At 39.6% G+C, this 24,425-nt stretch overlaps 1 protein-coding gene across 1 annotated transcript in view; it reads right to left on the bottom strand.

Annotated features, from left to right (window-relative positions):
- Window positions 1-886: 886 nt before the first annotated feature.
- mboat1 (membrane bound O-acyltransferase domain containing 1) overlaps window positions 887-24,425 on the bottom strand; it is a 54,586-nt gene continuing 31,047 nt past the window's right edge. The window contains exons 6-13 of the mRNA XM_002940300.5: window positions 22,460-22,514; window positions 21,170-21,347; window positions 18,466-18,658; window positions 14,677-14,780; window positions 13,467-13,531; window positions 8,644-8,776; window positions 5,531-5,682; window positions 887-2,343 (exon numbers count right to left, since the gene is read on the bottom strand). Coding sequence (XP_002940346.1) covers window positions 2,181-2,343; window positions 5,531-5,682; window positions 8,644-8,776; window positions 13,467-13,531; window positions 14,677-14,780; window positions 18,466-18,658; window positions 21,170-21,347; window positions 22,460-22,514 — 1,043 coding nt within the window. The 3' untranslated portion in view covers window positions 887-2,180. The remainder of the gene's footprint in view (window positions 2,344-5,530; window positions 5,683-8,643; window positions 8,777-13,466; window positions 13,532-14,676; window positions 14,781-18,465; window positions 18,659-21,169; window positions 21,348-22,459; window positions 22,515-24,425) is intronic.

The raw sequence follows: 24,425 nt of genomic DNA on the forward strand, positions 1-24,425 counted from the left end.
TTCTGGGGCAAATAATGAATTTGTTAGTAAAAGCATGGTGCACTTCTTTTTTTGTTTACCATCAAACCACTTATAGCACTTCCTTAAGAAACCAAATCATGTCCACTTACCTCTAATGCCAACTGCAAAATACCCTTTTAAAGGGAAAATATACCTTTTAACACGAATGGGGCTTCTGCTGAAAACTATTACCGTATATACTCGAGTATAAGCAGATCCGAATATAAGCCGAGGTACCTAATTTTACCAAAGAAAACTGGAAAAACGTATTAACTCGAGTATAAGCCTAGGGTGGGAAATGTAGCAGCTACTGCTAAGTTTCAATAATCATAATAAAAACCAGTAAATTACATAAATTGAGGCATCAGTGGTATGTTTTTAAAATATTTATTTAAAAGAAAAACCGTAAACTAGCTCTGTAAGTGGAGAAGAGGGTCAACAAAAACAATATGAGTACTACCCCACGCTCATTGCGCATTGGCAAACTGGCAGCAGACCCAGTCCCGGAGGACACGTAAGGGGGAATAAGTATTGCGACTGGGAGTGGGCCAGGGCACTGGAGGGTCTGGTTGCAGGTGGCCTAATTTGCACACAAAGGACAGAGGGTGCTAGTCTGGAGGGACCCATGGCACCCGACTCGAGTATAAGCCGAGAGACTTTTTCAGCACATTTTGGGTGCCTAAAAACTAGGCTTATACTCGAGTATATACAGTAATATATGATTTATGTTAGTTCTTAGGCTAAACAGGGCATAGAGAGTTGAAGCTACTTTATGTTTGGTCCTTGCTAGATAGATATTTAGATTCTCAATGCACAGATAATTCCCCTGCATTATGGCTTCCTGTGTCTGATAACACATATCTATTAATATTGTACCAGGACGATGTAAAGAATAAAATAGGAAGAGGTATTTATTTAGAAAATTTGACAATTAGATATAATTTACTGTTGTTTGATTCTGTGAATATAGATAAAAGTCACAAACATTTACATCCATGTTTCTTCAGGTGGCTGCCTGCAACTCTTCTGAAATGACTTGATGTCAATGGAATGTATGTGTATACCCAATTTCTTAGTATGGTTTATCTTCCATTTTTGTTTTACATAGTCTAAAAGCCAGACACAGAATCGGACTGGGGTAGCCCACTACGGAGGCCACCCCCCAGCCTCTGCTGCCCCCAGTCACCACTGCTCCTGCTCTGCTGGTTACTCTAGTGGTTACAAATTAAAAATGGCCATGCATTCCATAGTGAAACGCAGGGCAGCAAAGCGGGGGGCGGCGGTGGCTGGGAGCAGCTGGCTTGCAGGGCCCACCGGAATTTTTCCCACTATGCCGGTGGGCCAGTTCAACCCTGTGCAAACATTCCTTTTTGCAAAATTGCATTACCATATGAATGAGATCTGCCATAATGGAAGCCTCAGTTCATTAAGCAAGAAAATTCTCTTAAGATAATAGGGTTAATTTAATTTCCCCAAACATAAGTGCAAGAGCAAAATTCTGCAAAAAGTGGACAACACAGCTCTGGCAGGCACAAGACAGTTAGAAGGTAGGATGGGGTTGCTTATGTGCCATAGACAAGATGAATACAGAACTTCCAAATGCAGTCAGTGCTATATTCAACTGGATGGCACAAAGCCTTGTTCTCCATTTTTCGATACAAACCATATACAGTCTCTTCAAAAGTCAGCAAAGCAGAATGACCCAGCCCGCTCTATACTATTTAAGGCTCCAAATAAATGCGTTGCTGACTTTACTTTCATTTTATATTAAACATTTCAGCAGCACACCCCTATTTATATCTTAAAGTTGTAAAATCCCGAAGAACCCCTTTTGATGATAATATTTATGAATAGGAGAAAAAACTGTGCTGTTTGAGGCAATTGGAATGCGTGTGCTTTAACTAATAATAGGTCCATGTATGGATGAAATGCACACGTCAAATGGCTCCTTTACATGGCCTTTACATGAAAGTATTTCCTGAGAATCCTTCATTTGACCTGCCCTACAGGATTGGTGTTCATTCATATAAAATACCACTAATAATAAACAACGAAATAAAAGTAACCACCTTCATATAAACTCAGTATCCACATAACTTCACGAGTCCCTGTGAGATGGAATCATATCAAACAGTTAGCAACATATATTTGGCCAGTCTTCATTCCAGCTTTGGACTAATTCAGCTCATGTGATTATTTGCATGCTTTGCTGAATATTGCTTCTCCTCTGAATGGTTTATTTCACTGGCACCATGGCCTTTGGAGAATGCTCTTCCACTGGGCTTTGTTGGCAAAATAATGAGAACAAGGAAGCATACAATGTGCAGGTAGAAATACAATGACCTAGAACAAAACATAAAGCAAAAATCAATAATTAGCATTAGAAGGATTACCTTAAAATGTACTTCTACTATGTTATAGAAGGTCTTATTCCATGCAACATTTCAATTGGTTTCTTCTTTTTTTTTTTTTTTATTGTTAGTAGTTTTGGAATTAGCCTACCTATACTGCCTCCAGCCTGCAACTGTAGATCACTGACCCTGGCAACCGCTAAACTGATTACATTTTTGTGTTATAAATATTTGTATCTTTCTGTTTAGGTCCTGCACAAGTCATCTATTATTCTGCCTATTAAACTGCAGCTTGGTTAACAGAGTAATGAAGTAAAGAGTAAAGAGATTAATTTTTAATTCAAAGTCTCAAGCTTGCATAACTAAGTAAATAACTAAGAAACAGACAAAATGCAAATTAACTTGGAATAATTATCTTGGAATACTTATATCTATACGGTTTTAGAAGTTAATTACGGGTAAATACCACTTTAAAAGCTTTAAGGTGATGTCTCATAAGGTTTTTAATCATTACAACCCTTTGAGGAACAACGCAACAATCAAAATGCTTGACCCCCTTCAGGCTGCTTCTCATTCACTTGATTTGGTTTGAATTTGGCACTAATTGATATGACCAAGTTAAAAATAAAGACAATAATACCGGCAAAGTTGTAGTGGGGTGTTTCTTGTTTTATTGCAGTGCTCAAGACACAGAGACTAAGATCAATAGTATGCCCTAACAACAGATCCTTGAGGTGTACCTTAACAATGCAAGGATCTGTTGTTACTTAACTGTTAAACATGAATATTAAAAACAGGAATATACACATGGACTCCATGGACTTTGCTTTGGAAACTACATTGGTTTACATTATTATTATTTTGATTATGTTTATGAAATATATGATGTCTTAAAGGTTTATGGCAATGTGTTGATACTTTGCTAGGTGTCACAACACTGTATGGTATTTAAGTGGCAATGTTAGGTTATCACTTGAGGAAGGTCATACTATTGTCCAGAAACATTTGAACCTACTCTGTGCACAGCAATAACAGTGGGAACACCCTATTGCAACTTTACAAGTATTACTGTCTTTTCTTTTAATTTAGATAGATAGCCTAATGATCAAGGAGGCTAGCTTTAATACTGGTCATCTCAGTGTATTTATTATATAGATTGAAATGAGCCTACCATGGGCGTCCACAGAAGGGGGCAAGAGGGGGCACTTGCCCCCCCTGGAAAAGTAGCAAAAAAAACAAAAACAAAAAACAAAAAACCTTACTCCGTTTCTGCACTGTCCCCTCAAGCCCGTTTTGCTGTGCTCCGATTGGATCTTTCTTCTTGTGGATTCTCCAATCAGAGCACAGCTTCCTTGACAGACAGTAAAATTGACCAATCAGAGCACAGATGCACACAGGGATTGGGAGATTTTGCAAACTGGAAACAGAAATGAAGACTGAAAATAAGAATCTGCAGCTGTAACTTTACCTAAGAACCAACTCTCAACTTTTGCTGCAGATTTCATCCCACAGGTACTATACACAGGTACTATACAGTTCTAAAGAATCACTAGGTGACATTAAATTGTTTTTTGCCTGACCTGACATCTATAATAATTTATGATCTATCCCCTACCCTAACAGATGGAGGGTAAGTTAACTCGTTCCCTCTGAAAAAGCTCATTGTGTGTTTGTATATTTGTTGTTGTTTTTTGCACTTACAATTTTTTTTCTTTTTTTTTGTCATTGTTTTGTTCATTTATAGTAAGTTACAGTGGGGCCAATGTTGTGTATCAGTGCCAGTGTTATAGTGCCAGGGCCTGAATATCTGCCATCAGTACCCACTGTGTTTCACTGTATATAATGTGCTGGGTTTGTAAATACGGACTGCATCTCACTGTATATAATGGGGAGTCAGTATCCACTGCCTTTCTTGCTATAAAACTAACATAAACACATCTAAAGGGGTGGTTCACTTTCAAGTTAACCTTTAGTATGTTATGAAATGGCCTATTCCTAGCAACTTTGCAATTGGTCTTCCTAATTAATTTTTTTGAATAATTTGCCTCTGTTCTCCCTCTTTCCAGATTTCAAATGGGGGCCAAAAAATATTGCTCTGTGAGGCTACAATTTTATTATTATTATAATTTTGTATTACTTATTTTTTCAAGTAGGCCCCTTAACTATTCATATTCCCATCTCTTGTTTAAACCACTACCTGGTTGCTAGGGTACATAAGACCCTAGCAACCAGATAGCTGCTGAAATACCAAATGGAGAGCTGCTGAACAAAAAGCTAAATAACTGAAAAACCATTAAAAATAAAAGTGAATTTGAATGCAAACTAGCCCTTGAAGCTAACTGATCACAAACACAAATGTTTGCAGATCCCCTAACAGAAGTGCACGTATGAATACTTTTACATCCTAAACATTTTAAAGTGAAAAAAAGCACCCCCCGCACTTTTGTACAGTATCCCTGGGAGTCAGTGGGAACGGCAAGAGGTAGTTGGGAGGTTAACTTTTTACGCCAGCAGCGAATCCACTAAGTGTCACATTAGCTGTAGGTCAGTCTGTGTATGGGCCATCTTTAGCCTCCCCTAGTATCATCCTGCAAAAAAAAATATATATATTTGTCTGTTGCAGGATGATGCTAGCTTACTTGCCCCCCCCTTGGAAAATTTTCAGCTGACGCCCATGGAGCCTACAAACACTATTGTGTGGCCTAGGTAACATATTTCCCCCTAAAAGGAGAACTAAACCCCCCACAAACAAAAGCACACATCCACTGCCCTCAATTGGTCCCCTCCATGCTCACTCCCTGCAGAGTCTATTACATGGAAAAGTATCCCTTGTTTGTAAACCTGACATATAGATGCAGAGTAATGCAGTGAAGCTCTCAGGCACCATCTTCTGTATCTTCAGATTTCCTTCTACATTTCGCTGAAACTAAGCTTTCTGTCACATGGGCAGTTAGAAATAGTCCAGGATTACCTTCAACTGCACATACGACAGATAGTGAAATGACAGACATGGACATTCTGTCCATGTGCACAAAAGAGATATGGGAGGGTCAAAATAAGTAATAAGTTGTGCAGTCTGTAAAATATATGCACACACAAGCACATGGTTAAAAGGGAACACTGGTGGCGTAGCAGACAAATCTTACAATAAGGAGCATGGGAATAGCATCAGAACATACTTGTACAGTTGAACAGATGGTCCAGCAGCCAGCAAAACAAATGGGGCAACCGTGTAGCAGATAGCCAACTGTGTTGCAGTCCAGGTAACTATGTCATACAGAAATTTCCATGATGCCGAAGTTGTGAAGTAATGCCGAAAATTATTTCTCATCTGAGAGAAAATCAAATAGCAGAAACACTGAAACCAGGGTTGATAACTTTTTAAATATAAGCATTATATCATATGCTACAATATTTGCATTTGTTTTTAATTAAAGACCCCCCAGTCATTGTCAACATACTAACTGGAGATTTTTGTTATCTAAAAGCAGGACAAAATGTAATTACCAGTGACCATTTAGCAACTTAAATATGCATTCTTACATTCTTCAGGGAACGAGATCTAATTGACCAGTGCATAATGCCAGGTAGAGTACAGATTAAAAGCTACAGTTACACATTCATTTTCCCTTAATTTCAGATTCTAGAGTGAAAGTAAAACCTTTAATGAATAAACATGGGAAATACAGTTGAAAGCAAAACACTGATTGCCAAATGACATATTTAGTTAATTTTGTTAGAGATAAGTAGTAAACAACTACTGCAGGAATCAGTGAGATAAAAACAACACATTTGCAAATGTTAGCCCACAGTTAAGGTGGCCATACACGCACCGATATTATCGTACGAAACCTCGTTTCGTACGATAATCGGTGCGTGTATGGCATGTCAGCGAGCCGACCGATATCGCAGGAAGCTGCTGAAATCGGTCGGCTCGCCGATCGGCCAAGTTAGAAAATTTTGATCGGGCGCCATAGAAGGCGCCTGACCAAAATTCTCCCTTCAGAGCTGAATCGGCAGAAGGAGGTAGAAATCCTATTGTTTCTACCTCCTTACCTGCTGTTTCAGCCCTGAATGGTGTGTGGCGGATCTGACGATGTTTCGTGCGACCGACGGTCGTACGAAACATCGTGAGATCGCCACGTGTATGGCCAGCTTTACACTTGATTTCACCAACTAGGAAAATAGAAGCAAAAAAAAAAAATTTGAGGAAAGTGGAAAGGTTTGGACACCCTAGTGAAGTCTCCTAAACACCTTTTGTATCCAGCTACAAGTCTTTTTATTCTTGTTGTATGGATATTTGTCCACTCTTCCTTGCAGATCACTTATTAATCCGAGATCTTGGGCCGTCTTGAACATTTGAAATGGCCCTTACAGTCCCCTGACTTATACAGTGGAGGAAATAATTATTTGACCCCTCACTGATTTTGTAAGTTTGTCCAATGACAAAGAAATGAAAAGTCTCAGAACAGTATCATTTCAATGGTAGGTTTATTTTAACAGTGGCAGATAGCACATCAAAAGGAAAATCGAAAAAATAACTTTAAATAAAAGATAGCAACTGATTTGCATTTCATTGAGTGAAATAAGTTTTTGAACCCTCTAACAAAAAAAGACTTAATACTTAGTGGAAAAACCCTTGTTTGCAAGCACAGAGGTCAAACGTTTCTCGTAATTGATGACCAAGTTTGCGCACATTTTAGGAGGAATGTTGGTCCACTCCTCTTTGCAGATCATCTCTAAATCCCTAAGGTTTCGAGGCTGTCTCTGTGCAACTCTGAGCTTGAGCTCCCTCCATAGGTTTTCTATTGGATTAAGGTCCGGAGACTGACTAGGCCACTCCATGACCTTAATGTGCTTCTTCTTGAGCCACTCCTTTGTTGCCTTTGCTGTATGTTTTGGGTCATTGTCGTGCTGGAACACCCATCCACGACCCATTTTCAGTTTCCTGGCAGAGGGAAGGAGGTTGTCGTTCAGGATTTCACGATACATGGCTCCGTCCATTTTCCCGTTAATGAGAATAAGTTGTCCTGTGCCCTTAGCAGAAAAACACCCCCAAAGCAAAATGTTTCCACCCCCATGCTTGACGGTGGGGACGGTGTTTTGGGGGTCATAGGCAGCATTTTTCTTCCTCCAAACACAGCGAGTTGAGTTAATGCCAAAGAGCTCTATTTTGGTCTCATCAGACCACAGCACCTTCTCCCAGTCACTCACAGAATCATTCAGGTGTTCATTGGCAAACTTCAGACGGGCCTGCACATGTGCCTTCTTGAGCAGGGGGACCTTGCGAGCCCTGCAGGATTTTAATCCATTGCGGTGTAATGTGTTTCCAATGGTTTTCTTGGTGACTGTGGTCCCTGCTAATTTGAGGTCATTAACTAACTCCTCCCGTGTAGTTCTAGGATGCTTTTTCACCTTTCTCAGAATCATTGACACCCCACGAGGTGAGATCTTGCGTGGAGCCCCAGAGCGAGGTCGATTGATGGTCATTTTGTGCTCCTTCCATTTTCGAACAATCGCACCAACAGTTGTCACCTTCTCTCCCAGCTTCTTGCTAATGGTTTTGTAGCCCATTCCAGCCTTGTGCAGGTCTACAATTTTGTCTCTCACATCCTTGGACAGCTCTTTGGTCTTTCCCATGTTGGAGAGTTTGGAGTCTGCTTGATTGATTGATTCTGTGGACAGGTGTCTTTTATACAGGTGACTAGTTAAGACAGGTGTCCTTAATGAGGTTGACTAATTGAGTAGAAGTGTCTAACCACTCTGTGGGAGCCAGAACTCTTAATGGTTGGTAGGGGTTCAAAAACTTATTTCACTCAATGAAATGCAAATCAGTTCATGTTTGTGCTGGCAATGAGCACCGTGGAATGGTGCTACACCACTCCTGTGTCAGCCAAACCTTCCTGTAAGCCCTTTGCAGCCATATAAAGAGTTACCTTTCTGGTTAGCATATGAGCCAGTGGCATAACTATAGAAAAAGCAGACCCTGCAGTACAAGCACTTCCATAGTTACCCATAATTATAATTTCTTGATGACATGACGGACAGTGGAAATTGTGAGCTGGAAGCATTTTGCAATCTGTTCAAAATCCTTACTTGTTTTTATCACTGATTCCTGCAGTTTTGCATTTAACCATATATGTACAACTTTTGCATTTAACTGTACAACAGTAAGATTAGGCATATGTTATTATTACTGTATGCACACCTCTTATTAAAGAAAATTCTTTGGTAAAATACAGAAATGAATGTGGGGAATGAGCACAATATTTCATGCAATTAGGATACATACCGCTCTTGCAGCAAGCATAACAGGAATGGCTGTAACAAAAGTGAAATAATATCCTGGATAAACACCGTGCCACACCCCAGACAAAATAAATGTTAGTCCTGTCCGGTACTTTGGAGCCCTATCATAACAAACCCTGTGGAAGAAAAAATACAATATATAATGTTCAAAACTTAATAAAGCTTTATATAACTATAGGTGGAATGGGCCCATAGCTGTTACAATGGTGCAAATCCCATTAGCCTGGTACTTGTCGAACACAAAGGCCACTCACCCATAACCATTTCTGGTGTACAAGCTTCTACTACTTTTGTATTTCACTATACCTATGAAGCTACACAAAAATTAAAAACAGTCGAATGCTTAGATGTAAGATTTTTTGTTAGTCTGTCTAATCTTTTAAATTCAAGGTAAAGGCTGATAATATATAGAGCAGGGGTCCTCAAACCTCTGACCCAAGGGGCCGTATCAAGGGCCCCTCAGACTGTTGGGGGGACGGACCACCATCAACGGCACCCACCCCCCCCCCCGTGCGGTGGCAAAATGTGTCCCAAACTGGTCGAATTTCCCCCCCAACCCCTCCCCCCGGCACTCCCTTCATTCCCGCTGAGTCCTACCTGCCGTCCCTCCTCCCTCTCAGCTCCCTCGTCCTGCTCCCCGCTGAGTCCTCTCTCTCCACTGACAGGGGTGAGGACTCAGTGGGGGGCCGGGTAAATTCCCCTGGGGGGCCGGATCCAGCCCGCAGGCTGTCGTTTGAGGACCGCTGGTATAGAGGATACAGAAAATTTTAATTGGTCCTCCACCAAACAGGGATCCCTGCTACAAACCTGATTGTGCTATGGCCCAAGCCAAAGATAATATTTGCTTGTTTGGCAAGTGAATCTTTGCCCCAATATGCCCACCTTGGATGGGCGATATCATTCTAATGTGATTATTTGGCCCTAGGGATCGCATTGCAACAAAGGGTATACAAGAAGTCAAATCGATGACTGCATCAATGAGCTGGTGCAGTCCTTGTTCTGACAGAAAGATCAAGCCTGCCCAATCGACATCTGTCCCATTCTTGGCCAGATGCTGGTCCGGGAGGCCTTTCGGAGGGACTCAAACATGGGCAGATAAGTTACCAAATTGGTCTGAAGGACCTGAATCGGCAGCTTAAATCTGCCCATGTATGGCCACCATAACAAGAAATTGCTAGTTTAAATGCTAGGTACAAAAAAAAGTATTTTATCATCATATGTCACAGCTTATTAGAATTGTTTCTCCCTTCCATTCCTCTTTTCACTTGATTATGTATTTCAAATACAAAAGCTTAAATACAAAATAATAAAGATCACAGCTGACTGGCATCTACTTTGATGCATGCATTACATACAGATGGTGAATGATTATACCATAAATATACCTTCATTTTTAACTTTGTCCCCACTGATAGTATATGTCCTAAAATTGAAGGTAGCGCATTTAACATACTTTTTGGATCTTGTTTAATTAAAAAACAGCAAACACCGCTCAAGTGCCTCCCCCTTCCCTTACTTCCACCACTTGTCTACACTCTCATTCCCTGAAAGCTGGCAGTATTTCCACATATAACTGATATGCAGGCATTCAGTAGCTTAGGACATCTGAGTGTCGAGTGTTTGTTGTTTAATAATAATTTTCAATTTTTAACTTAAGATGTTATTGCCCAGTATAATGGTCCATTTTGGGAACAGCTTCACCTTCACCGTACATCATAACTGATATACAGACAAACCTTTACAGTATGTAATAAAGGGCTTATATTCTAAAAAATGCAGAGAAAGTGAGCCATATGGTATAAAAGTATGCATCTGTATGGGGAAGTTTATTTTAGAGAAATATTAAAGGGGCAATATACCTCCTTTTTCAACATTGGCTCAACAAATAGGGATTGTGCAGAACCTACTTTGTTTCTACTTTCTGTTCTTCCAAACACAATCAAAACAAATCAGCAGTCCAATTAAAAGTCCTCTGTATAATAAGTTGCTCCTAAAAGCCAGCAGTTAAAGGAACAGTAACACCAAAAAATGAAAGAGCCTTAAAGTAATAAAAATATAATGCACTGTTTCCCTTCACTGGTAAAACTGGTGTGTTTGCTACAGTAACACTACTATAATTTATATAATAAGCTGCTGTGTAGCCACGGGGGCAGCCATTAAAGCTGGAAAAAAGGAGAAAAGGCACAGGTTACATAGCAGATAACAGAAGTTCTGTAGAATACAATAGTGTTTTATCTGTTATCTACTAAGTGCCTGTGCCTTTTCTCCTTTAAATTTATATAAATTATAGTAGACTTTCTGAAGTTAACACACAATTTTTACCAGTGCAGGGCAGCAGCACATTATATTTTAGTTACTTTTATACACTTTCATTTTTTATGTTACTGTTCCTTTAAGGAAAGGTTAGAGTTTGCTTATACAGAGGTCTTCTCAGTGGACTGATGATTTGTTTTGATTGTCCTGAAGTAGAATGTGAATTTAATTTTAGATTTTATCCTGTTTACTGCGCAAAATACAAAAAAAACTGTGGATATTTCTTAGGTAAAACAACAGGTAAAAGTATGTTCAGCAGAAGTATTACTCATTGTATTCAATCTTTGTATAGTTCTGTGATACTGAGGGCTGGAATTTTTCTGGCCTACATGGTGGAAGGCCGATAATGGAAGCCAGTTTTTACCCCTTTTTAACTGCACCCATTTCAAACCACACTCATGTTATCACAAGAGCTTTTAAGACACTACCCACATTAGCATAGGGCAAGCAGAGTATGGCACACACAGGCAGCAAGAATATGGCACACACACAGGCAGGGTAGGGCAGGCATAGTATGGCACACACAGGCAGAGTATGGCACACACAGGCAAGGTAGGGCAGGCAGAGTATGGCACACACAGGCAGCATAGGGCAGGCAGAGTATGGCACACACAGGCAGCATAGGGCAGGCAGTATATGGCACCCACTGGCAGCATAGGGCAGGCAGAGTATGGCACACACACACAGGCAGCATAGGGCAGGCAGAGTATGGCACAAACAGGCAGCATAGGGCAGGCAGTATATGGCACCCACTGGCAGCATAGGGTAGGCAGAGTATGGCACACACACACACAGGCAGCATAGGGCAGGCAGAGTATGGCACAAACAGGCAGCATAGGGCAGGCAGTACATACAGTGACACAATGCTGGCACTGATCTTACAATGTGAACAATGTGGGCACTTACAGTCTGAGCCTGAGTTGTGAACAATGCAGGGACTTGAAAGTGTAAACAGTAAAGAGGATTACAGGTTTAAGCAATACAGGGGTTTACAGCCTGAATCTGAGATGATAACTGTGTAGGGGACAGTTAATCTCAGTACTGATACCATTTAAAGCTTACACAAAGCAGTCACGGCAGCCAGACACGTGAGGGGCAACACAGAGGGGGGCTGTGGGCTGAATGAGGCCCGCAGCCTGCCAGTTGGACAGCACTGCACTAGTATATCTGAGCTCATTCCCTGTATTTAACCATCAGTGCCTTGCTAGTGTGGCACTTTTCATGATTTTTAATGTAATAATATGGTTCGGAAAAGTTATCTAAGCCTGGTCCCCTGTTCTCCTGCTGATCTGGTTGACAACTTTAAAACTCAAAAAAAATGTAACAGTAGTCAACTGTCCTTAAAGAATAAGTAAACCTTTTTTTTCTATCAGTAAAATTACTCTAAACAGCCTCCAGAATTACTTACCGTTGTCCCAGCATTCTCTCTGACCTGGTACCGCAGTTAAAAGTTAATTATTTTTCTTTGCTTCCTTGTGCAGAGTGAAGCCCCGCCCCCACTTCCTGTTCAGGTCTCTCATCAAAAAAAAAACCCTGCTAATGCACAGACTGGCTCCTGCTGCCTCCAGGTATGCCCAGAAGGCTCTCCAGGTCAACTGCAGGTATTCAAATTGAAGAGAGAACTGAACAGGAAGTGGGGGCGGGGCTTCACTCTACACAAGGAAGCAAAGAAAATAGATTAACTTCTAACTGAGGAACCAGGTCAGAGAGAATGCTGGGACAAAGGTAGGTAATTCTGGAGGCTGTTTAGAGTAATTTTTCTGATAGAAAAAAAACAGGTTTACTTATTCTTTAAGCCTGCATCCTCCAAATCCCACAGCATATGTGATGTCAGTAAGGAAAGTAACATCACAATGCAATGCATTGAGGGTCATGTACTTCCTTCCTGCTGTCTGTAGACTGTAAAGAATTTGTTACAATTTGTATCATAAGTGCTTTAGTATTTATTCATACTTTTTGAAGAAAGTGATAGCACTGCACCTAAACTGTTATATATTCCATTGGTGACTTTTGCAGGCACTCTGACTTCCAAACCAAAATTTGTTAAAGAGCCCAACACAACAGACCTATGTATATTAGGGGTTTCTGTGGTGTGTTGGGCTCTTTAAAAAATTTTGGTTTGGAAGTCAGAGTGCCTGCAAAAGTCACCAATGGAACATATAACAGTTTAGGTGCAGTGCTGACCCTGGCAACCAGAGACACTGCTGCAGAAGTTTGCAAACATCACAGAATATACATCCAAAAGTTAAAAAAAGCATAAAATTTAAGGTACTATTCTATTAAAAATGTTTTTACTCCAAGGCAGAACTCTGCACACAACATATTTTTCATATCTTCCACTATTAATAAATAACAGATCATTTAAAACATTTTCCAAATTACTTGTTGCTTTAAGTGACAGCTGATCACAGTAAAGTTAACAAAAGTATGTTTATTTAGTAAATAAAAATACTGTATGTTTATTGTGACCTCTTAAGATTGCAGGAAACTTACCGCTTTAACCAAGCTGCAGTCTGAATATTCCAGTTGTCTATGTACATTTTGAAACTGGTAGCAGTCTAGAAAGAGAAGGAGAAATGCATCTTAGCTATGCTATTAGACATAGATAATTTATGTGGCACATAACAGGAAACCTAAATTATGTAGCTGTGTTTTCAGCTCATGAAGAAAAGCCTTAAGGCAGATTTGTTTCTAAAATTAAAGTCAAGGGTATTTTTTGGCTCATATCTTTGGCATCTAATCCACTCAACCAAAAATTCTAGCTCCAGTTACCATGGTAAAGGTTTAAAGTCTGAAAAAAATATTTTGACAGTTTGCATTAATTACCAGGAGAGCTTACAAGGAACACCGGAGTAGATTCTGTCAAACACTGAACTAAAATCAACTAGAAATAATAATGTCCTATAACAGCTCTTCGTCTAGATAGTCTTTGGAAGTAGCAGTTAGTTTCACTATCTGGAGATGCAAAACACAGACTATGGACATGGGAAAATGACAATATACAAAGCACCATGACAGGGGTTAGCCAAGTCCTGCTTATCTTGTAGGCAGCACCACATACACAGAAATATGCATATTTTTCACTCCAGAGTGAAACTCCCCAGTGGAAAGGTACACTAAGGGGCTGATTTACTAAGACACGATTTCGAATCCGAATTGGAAAAATTCCGATTGGAAACGAACATTTTGCGACTTTTTCGTATTTTTTTCGATTTTTTCGGCGTCTTTACGATTTTTGCGTAAAAACGCGAGTTTTTCGTAGCCATTACGAAAGTTGCGCAAAGTCGCGATTTTTTCGTAGCGTTAAAACTTTTTAACGCTACGAAAAAGGCGCGACTTTGCGCGCAAGTGTTAACGCTACGAAAAAATCGCGACTTTGCGCAACTTTCGTAATGGCTACGAAAAACTCGCGTTTTTACGCAAAAATCGTAAAGACGCCGAAAAAATTGCAAAATTACAGATCATTACGAAAAAAACGCAATCGGACGCATTCGGCCCGTTCGTGGGTTAGTAAATGTGCCCCTAAGTTTGTGGATTTTTTTGGCACTTGACAGTCAGTTTCTAAATTAGCCTTTTTGTTTTATTTATCAATAAAATACCTTCCACATACGCAGTCTGACAATTTTAGTGCACATTTTTAATTTTAGTACACAATTTACTTTCCATTACTCCCATACAAAGATTAACGTATGATTAAGCCCACCTCAATGTTCCAGATATTCAAATTGGAAATCAGATCCCAACGAAACTTTCCCTTCTCATCCACTCCATTAAAACCATAACCAGCAGCATTGTTAACTGCATCAGCTAAAAAAAAAAGAAATATAATTAGGAACAGGTCAATCTTGTTGGAATATGTCAAATCTTGTGTAACTGACCACATAAAATATACATGCAAACATAAAATCTACATACATACAATTTTTTATTATCCCCTGTTTGGTATCTCCTGGGTTGAGAATATGCAGACAGCATGATGGCCGGCACTTCTGTCCACTGGAAAGTGCTTTGGCCTGGGGTATATTTATTGCTGCACTTAGGGTTGCCACTGCTGGATTGTACGTGGGTTTGGAGGCAGAATATATAAATACATTCGCAAATACATTGATGTTAAATTTCTAATAATGGCCCTGGCTGTTATTTTACCAGCTAGACCAGTGAAATACCAGCTAGGTGGCAATCCAAGTTGCACCGCCATCTTTCCTGATGCCCCAGAGATCCTCTGTGCTGTCCCAATGCGCAGTAGAGTAACAGTACTGCACACATGCACCAAAGAGGATCACTTAAGGTCCCCATACACTATAAGATCCGCTCGCTTGGGGATGTCGCCAAGCGAGCGGATCTTCTCCCGATATCCCCCACATACGGGTGGGCGATATCGGGAGAAACCAGGGTAATACGATCGTTTGGCCCTGGGGCCAAACGATCGAATTACAACAACGGGCAATGGCAAAGTCGGTTTGGGGACCGCATCAACCAGCCAATGCGGTCCCCGATCCGACCAGATTTTCTAACCTGCCCGATCCGATTTCAGGCCAGATCTCGGTCGGGCAGGCCTGTCGGGCCTGTATGGGGACCTTTAGACATCGAGACATCAGCACAGCTGTCGGTACTGTAAGGCAGGAATAGTCTAGGATTAGTGAGTTTATTTAACAAGGAGTGCCTGGGTAAATATAATCACTATCCTTAGTACCTCCACACTAGTGAAGTGCTTTACTGGACATTTAATTGGTTCAAGTGAGCCCCAGGGGAACCATTCACGGTGTGTTATGGTCCTGGCTGAGTATGCAAGTTTTAAAAGCTTTGTCATGTTTTTTTTTTTTTTTTTTTAATTCAGGCAAGTTTATTGAGAAGAATTTACAGCAGTTTCAGCATATATACATCACATTATGAGGCAGAGTTACGCAATGTAATAAGGTTCTAGCATAAGACAAGTTTTGCAGTGACAAAAATTGCGAGTTATGTTGCATTTGAAAATACATTGTGACTTTTTCATTTGTAACCATTTTCCTTTCCCCCGTTCATTTCTGACCTTTTCCCTCAGGATGTTGACACAAATTACAGTTTACTAACATATTATCTTAAAATGCTTTATTAAAATACCACCTATATCTACCTAAGTGGATTTTTCTAGCCGTTTTTCCCATATTTTTTCTTGTTTTTTGGGAGCTCCTCTAGTTTTATGTATTAGGCCAGATCTCGGTCGGGCAGGCCTGTCGGGCCTGTATGGGGACCTTTAGACATCGAGACATCAGCACAGCTGTCGGTACTGTAAGGCAGGAATAGTCTAGGATTAGTGAGTTTATTTAACAAGGAGTGCCTGGGTAAATATAATCACTATCCTCAGTACCTCCACACTAGTGAAGTGCTTTACTGGACATTTAATTGGTTCAAGTGAGCCCCAGGGGAACCATTCACGGTGTGTTATGGTCCTGGCTGAGTATGCAAGTTTTAAAAGCTTTGTCATGTTTTTTTTTTTTTTTTTTTAATTCAGGCAAGTTTATTGAGAAGAATTTACAGCAGTTTCAGCATATATACATCACATTATGAGGCAGAGTTACGCAATGTAATAAGGTTCTAGCATAAGACAAGTTTTGCAGTGACAAAAATTGCGAGTTATGTTGCATTTGAAAATACATTGTGACTTTTTCATTTGTAACCATTTTCCTTTCCCCCGTTCATTTCTGACCTTTTCCCTCAGGATGTTGACACAAATTACAGTTTACTAACATATTATCTTAAAATGCTTTATTAAAATACCACCTATATCTACCTAAGTGGATTTTTCTAGCCGTTTTTCCCATATTTTTTCTTGTTTTTTGGGAGCTCCTCTAGTTTTATGTATTAGATTTTCCAATGTACAAGGAATTCTCCTATTGTACTCCCAAGTTGTTCATCTATGTCTAGAATATCTAACCATGCTGGGTTAAGGGACCATCTCCTATGTGTGTTAGTTTTCAGATTTTCCCAGTTGGTTAGTAGTGGAGCATGGTCCGATATACCTCTAGGTAAATATACAGATTCACTTAGACCTGCTAGTACACCTTTAGACACAAATATTAGGTCAATATGTGAGAGAAAAAGGTGAGATGTAGAAAAACAGGAGTAGTGTAAATCATTGGGGTGCAGGTGTCTCCATCCTTCTGTTAAACCCATTGCCATTGTTAGGGCCATCAAATTAGAGGGGGGGGGGGGAATCGTGGTTGGTATACTTTTACAGAGTCTGTCCTTTTGCGGATGGGGTGTTGAGTTAAAGTCCCCTGCACATATTACTTGGGCATGAGGGTATGATGCTACAAAGGCAGCCAATTTTGAATACAGACGTCCGAGTATGGGGGGGGATGTATATATTTGCTAATATAACTGCAGTAGCATTTAGTAAACAGTAGACAAATACCTATCACCCACGCGGGTCTGTTTGTATATTAAGGGGTTGAAATACAGTTGATTTCCGGACTAGAATGGAAGTACCCTCAGTACTATTGTGATACTAATATCTACAGTTAGTACTAGTGGTTGTATTTATAGTTTATGTATGTGAGTGTATAGATTGGTAGGTGTGGGTTAGGTGTGCTGGGTTTACTTGGATGGGTTGAACTTGATGGACACAGGTCTTTTTTCAACCCTATGTAACTATGTAACTATGTAACTATGATTTCCGGACTAGAATGGAAGTACCCTCAGTATATGTAGAAAATGTGGAGTGATAACTTTGTCATGTTTTTACTTGATAATTTGTTGTTTACCATAAAACAATTTAGGTTATGTTTAAAGTGGGATATTAAAAGAGTAAAAGACTTCCAATGCAGCAATAATTATTTTAATTGCTAAGAAATTATTGCCAATTAAAGCTGTTTTCAGGATTAATATCAAGATTTATTTTTTTCATTTAATAGAGCTTCTTGTTCTTTTTTCAAAGTTATTTGTGTTACTGAGTGGACTGTCATGTTTACTTGTATGCAAAACCTTTTGACCAAAGTACAGTTCCCGATATATGTAGCACGGTACCCTTCCCACAGTGCCAGAAATAAAACAAGAGTTTATATTGTGCAGAAAGGTTGGAACCATTTACAATTGTGAGGAGGTCTCCAGGAATGAAATATGAGAACATAGACACAAGTGGGGTGTACTAACCAAACTTTTGTCCAAGTATTCTTGTCAATATCTGTATTCAAGTCATTTTCAATGTCTCAACATATGGCAGATGTATTTTACATTTACAGCTAAGATATGTTTATATATAGTTTGGAAATGAGGATGTTTTACACATGAGTCCACGCTATCTTAACTTGCAGTTAGTTTATGATAGCATACACAACACTTAACTGTACTTATTAATAATTTGAAGAAGATCAAAAGAACTCTGTAACATACTGTCTGTTAATACATCTCAGGGTATTAAAATTGTAATACATGGATTACATTTTCAGCAGCATATTTTATACTATACAATTTGAATGCAAGCTAACAATAAAAAACAGATGAGACTTACCTAGCGTCCATGCAAAGTAATACTTTGGCTTGCAGGCCTGTGTTGCAATGTAGAAATAACCCAACCTTTTCAAGAATGGGACCGTGTTCATAAATGTTTCATCAACTACATACAAAATGGGGAAGGCCTTGGTAAATGTCATAAAAACAGCAAGAGATGCTGCAGCAATGCACAGCTTGTATATAACCACTTCCTGAAAGTATAACATAGAAATGAGTTTATAACTCAAAACAGCTTAAGAAAAAAAATAGCTTATACATGTCCTGCATAAGTATTTTGAATCAGCAAAGCTAAGCTCTCTTAATTAGGCTAGCTATAATAAAAACAAAAAAAACATTTCTGTAGTTAACTGTGGACACAGTTTTTTTTACAGCAGCATTTGGTGTTATGTATGAATAAGGGCAACGGCACACAGCATATTTTGCCACCTAAACAATCTTTAGCTTATGGCCATGTGGCAAAAACTGAACTATAGACTATCACTGAGCTGATCTTGTCTGTGCAAAACCAGGTCAAACAATTATGTCTGGAAAATGCTTACTGGCGCATTTCCCAATAATAATCCCCTGACCTGTGATATCACCACCAGGATCAGTAAAAGAACCACAACAGTTTAGGGCTCTGGCACACGGGGGAGATTAGTCGCCCGCGATTAACTCCCTGTTCGCGGGCGACTAATCTCCCCGAGTTGCCTACCCCTGCCATCCCACCGGCGAACATGTAAGTCGCCGGCGGGATGGCAGACGCGGCGGCGCGATTTCGCGCAAATCGCCGAAAAAGACGGATTTCCGGAAATCGCACCGCCACGTCTGCCATCCCGCCGGCGACTTACATGTTCGCCGGTGGGATGGCAGGGGTAGGCAACTCGGGGAGATTAGTCGCCCGCGAACAGGGAGTTTTATCGCGGGCGACTAATCTCCCCCGTGTGCCAGAGCCCTTAAAGGAAAGGTAAAAACTAGGTAAACTTTATCACAAAGGTCTAAAGACAAGAAACATGGGATTTCTTGTCTTCTTTTGTGTACACGTGTTCTTCTATATCAGACTTCCTGCTCTCAGAAATATCATTCAGGGCATGGCACAAGTCTGCTCAGTTTGCTCCGTAATGGTTCTATCAAAGTTTTATTAGTTTTTATTTTAATTTTGAAAGCTTCTCAAAGGAAAAACATAGAATGATTTGTTTTAAATGCACACACTATTTTATTTATTTTCCTCTTAATTTTATTAATGGACACAGTAAAGGTACAGTTTAGCTTAAAGGAAAAAGAAAGTCAAAGTCACTTGGGGGTGCCAAAATGTTAGGCACCCCCAAGTGACTTTGACCACCTACCTTTTACCCCGGGCTGGTGCCCCTGTGAGGAGGGAACAGCACCAGCCCGGGGTAGCTGCCGGCGCTTCCTTCTTCCTGATTCGCTGGGCGCGCATGCGCAGTAGAGTGAAAAGCCGAACTTAAACATTAAAGTCGGCTTTTCACTCTACTGCGCATGCGCCCACCGCTGGCATTTCAGCAACGGAAGCAGGGAGAAGGAAGCGATCCGCTCCAGGTGCCCGGGCTGGTGCTGTTTTCTCCTAACAGGGGCACCAGCCCGGGGTACGAGGTAAGCGGTTAAAGTCCCTTGGGGGTGCCTAACATTTTGGCACCCCCAAGTGATTTTGCCTTTCGTTTTCCTTTAAGATAAAAAGCACCTATTCATAGAGATTATACAAAATATGGTTACAACTAGGTTTGATGACATCCACCATGGCACTGTGCAAAGTCATCAGGATGCTTGTTTCCTGAGCTGGGCCAACCACTACCAGCAAATTTAAATATTATTATAAATGTGTCTTTAAAAATATATATATTAAGATGCATATATCTGGCAGACATCTGCAAATCAAAGCCAACGCCTGGATGAGTTTGAGCACTGTATGCCTACATAGGTCTGAGAATGCAATCCATAATGATCTTGCACAGGCTCCATGTGATCCAGTCCCAAGGTCATGTATCATGTGTTTATATCAGCATCATTTGGCCTACTTAATGACCTAGCCAAATGAGCAAAAATTAATACATACAGTCAGCTTAACTCTACCATAAAAGCACTAAAAAATTAGATTATCCTAGCTGTCACTACTATTAATCCATATATAGTATAACATGTTCAATCTCTTAAAACAGTGTGAATTTTTACCAAGCATTGTTGTACAAATCGCAATGTGCCAAATAAAACTCTTATAATTTTAGAAAACACAATATTTAAAAAGACATATAAGAAGCTAGTAAGTGTATTAAAGTGGACACTGCAGGAATAATAAAATCCAAAAATGTGTATTATGCACATTATCCTGCCTCTGGGGTTTTTAAATCAAGTGTAACCACTGCCTTAATAGCCTGAACAGTACTAAATATGCACAACACCTATGACAGACATAATGCAAAATAATACATTTTGTATTATTAAACTGGAAAGCTATGTAGCCAACTTGCCATCAGCATGAATAAATAATTGTTCATTTGTATGGAGATTCAGGATGTGACATTGTAAGGACACAATAAGGTCATTTTGCAGAAAACAGTGCTTGCCCCAGGATCTGGTTTTAGCTCTATACATGCTCTATGATTTGCATTCAAAGAAAAGTCTTTAAAAACATTTTATTATATCCTAGTTTTTATTGCTTAAGTAGAATATGCATTCTAAATAAAGTATCTTTCCGATGTACTCACATTTGGAGATGGGTTTGGAAGTTTAGTGTATCCATTTCCTTTAGAATTAAGGAGCTTTGATTGGATATGTCGCCCTTCGATGAATGCAATATAATCCTGAAAATTGCTGCATGGTCCAGCAAGAACACTCATAAAATTGAGGTGATAGCTCAAGTATTCCAAGAATGAGGGTTTCTTCCTGTGAAGTTAAAAGCATTTAGATGTTATGCTCATAAAGGCATGGAATGCATTTTAAAATTTTCCTATTACAAACTATGCAAAAAGAACATGGTAAATGTATGCATTTTCAAAAATAACATTCATGTTGTGTTGCCATTTTTGCATGAATTGTGGAACTCAAAGAGGTTATCTAATCTATATAATAAAGCATAAACTATAGTTAGCATCTACAATAACCATTGTGATATTTGAGCACACCTTCCCAGTTTTACATGATTTTAGTCTTACAGTTTTTATCAGTAAGACTAAAATCATGTAAAACTGGGGCATAATATTTAAATAACTCTGACCATACTACCCTAAAGCTGGCAAGAAATGGGGCAGCAAAAACAGCAAGAAAATCTCACCTGAGTAATATAAGTACAACATAGCCACACATATTAATGTGCACACTACACAGACTAAATTCCAGAGTGGCAACTGAACAATATACTTTCTGAATTGAGATATCAGGTAGCCTGGGTTTTTTATGCCTATAAACTTTGGTATTCTTGCACCGGAGGTTGATTGGCCAAACTACTTAGGAAGGAAAAACACACACACATACTATCATTAAGAGGAAGAATAAAAATTATTTGCATGGGTGATCAGATTAATTCTCATCTCTAAAGCAGTGGCATTTGTTTGAGGCAGACCCCATTTTGAGGCCCAACATTTGGGGTGGGCAAGTTTTGATTGACACTACATGGAACAGTGGAACAAATTGCAGCAAACTGTCACAGTTCACTGATGACTTAAATGGAAAGCGCAGAATCAACTGGAATGGGTAATTACTACCTGTAATGCAGAAGTATATGTTTTTAGGCAATAATCACCTGTGCAATATGACCCCTGGCATTACCCATAAAGCTATGGTTGCAAGCATTCTGCCCACCTAGTAGGAATACTCTTGTACCACATTAGAAACAGTGTTATGCCGTCTACATCATTCTGCTCATGCACAGTGTTACCAAGACTCATGCTTGCTGGGACTGACCAAATGATCTCTTCCTGAGATTCAGTCTATGCACCTATTTTGTGTTCCTTTTGGTAGACCCCCAAAACACTGGAAGAGGATGTGGAAAGTCTTACTTTATAGAATACTGTTGTTGATCTTTGGAGAGTACTTTAAAACTCCTTCCAAAACCTGGAAAAAAGTCACAATAAGAATATAAACATGAATTAAGGACATAAAACCCACAAAGGACTTGAGAAAAACCAAACATAACTTTACAGTTAACCTGTATACAATTTAATTCAAGAGAGTTAGCAATATTTATTTACCTCAAGTGATCTTAGATTCAATTTAGTGAAATAATAAAAGCAAAAGATGTGCTCACCACTACGAACCTTGCAAATTTAAAGGGTAACAATCATGAAATGAAAATGCAACATTTAGATAGCAGCATCTTATCTCCCACATAGCATTAGGTACCAATATAAAACACCCTAAATGTGAACGCCAGGGGTCCACTGAACAGTTTGATGCCCAATATGTATAGGTTTACCTAAGTATGTGGCATGTAGGGGCCCCAATGTGAACATACCCCCATATGATCAATTATTTCTGACATTTCAGCTCCAGCAAAATCAGCACATTTACATCATTATATGTGGGATAAAGCTAGTAAAAAGTATGCTCACCCCAGAAAGTCATATATTTTTGGAAAGTACACATCCCCCCGAATCTAAAATGAGTACCCATGTCTTTCTACTCCAAAGTACCAAGCTGTAAAGCATTCCTAAAGTTGCCAGTTTTGAGAACATTTCCAAAAATCCCCTCAAAGCTTCCACTTTGCAGCATCTTAGCTCCCACACAGCATTAGGTACCAAGATAAAACACCCTAAGTTTGAACACCAGGGGTCCACTGAACAGTTTGATGCCCAATATGTATAGGTTTACCTAAATATGTGGCTTGTAGGGGCCCCAATGGGAACATACCCCCATATGATCTATCATTTCAGCTCCTGCAAAATCAACACATTTATATCTTTTATGTGGGATAATGCTACAAAAATGTACACTCACCCCAGAAAGCCATATATTTTTGGAAAGTACACATTCACCCGAATCTATAATGGGTACACATTTCTTTTTGCTCCAAAGTACCAAGCCATAAAGCTTTCCTAAGTTTGCAGATTTGTATTACATTTCAGAAAATCGCATAAAAATGTTGCAATTTGCCGCATTTATCTCTCACAATTTCTTGATAAAAATCAGATAAAGGCAAATCACCCCAAATAGGAACACCTAAGGTCTACTAACAGTTTGATGCCCAATATGCATAGATATACCAAAGTCTGTGGTATGTGCTGACCCCAAAATGAAAATAGCGCATATGGATTTCTCGCCTGCCAACTCAGCTTTTGCACACAGAGCCCCCTGTCAGTCTATTATGTGCCGTAACACCCCCTAACTATACAGAGACCCCCAGAAAACCAAATAGTTTTGGAAAGTACACATTCTGACAAATCCAACATGGGTAAAGAGTCCTTTCTACACCAAAGTAACAATCTGCAAAGCTTTCCTAAACTTAGTGGTTTTTATGACATTTCAGAAAATCACCTAAAAATGTTGCAATTTGCTGCATTTATCTAACACAATTTCTCCCTTACAAAGGCAAATCACCCCAAATAGCAACGCCTAAGGTCTACCAAACAGTTTGATGCCCCATATGCAGAGATATACCAAAGTCTGCGGTATGTACTGAACCCAAAATGAAAATAGCGCATATGGATTTCTCGCCTGCCAACTCAACTTTTGCATACAGAGCCCCCTGACAGCGTATTATGTGCCGTAACACCCTCTAACTATACACAGACCCCCAGAAAACCATATATTTTTGTAAAGTACACATTCTCATGAATTCAAAATAGGTAAACTTATTTTTGTACACCAAAGTTACACACGGCAAACCTATGCTAAAGACAGATCAGGAACACTTATACAGGGATAAAAATGCGATAAAACCACAAAAATTGTGCAAATCAGTGAAACAACAAAATAAGTCACACGACAGTGTAATTAGCAGTCAGAATATCTGATCCAATAGTCACG

This window comes from Xenopus tropicalis, chromosome 6, assembly GCF_000004195.4.
Source record: "Xenopus tropicalis strain Nigerian chromosome 6, UCB_Xtro_10.0, whole genome shotgun sequence".
NCBI lineage: Eukaryota > Metazoa > Chordata > Amphibia > Anura > Pipidae > Xenopus > Xenopus tropicalis.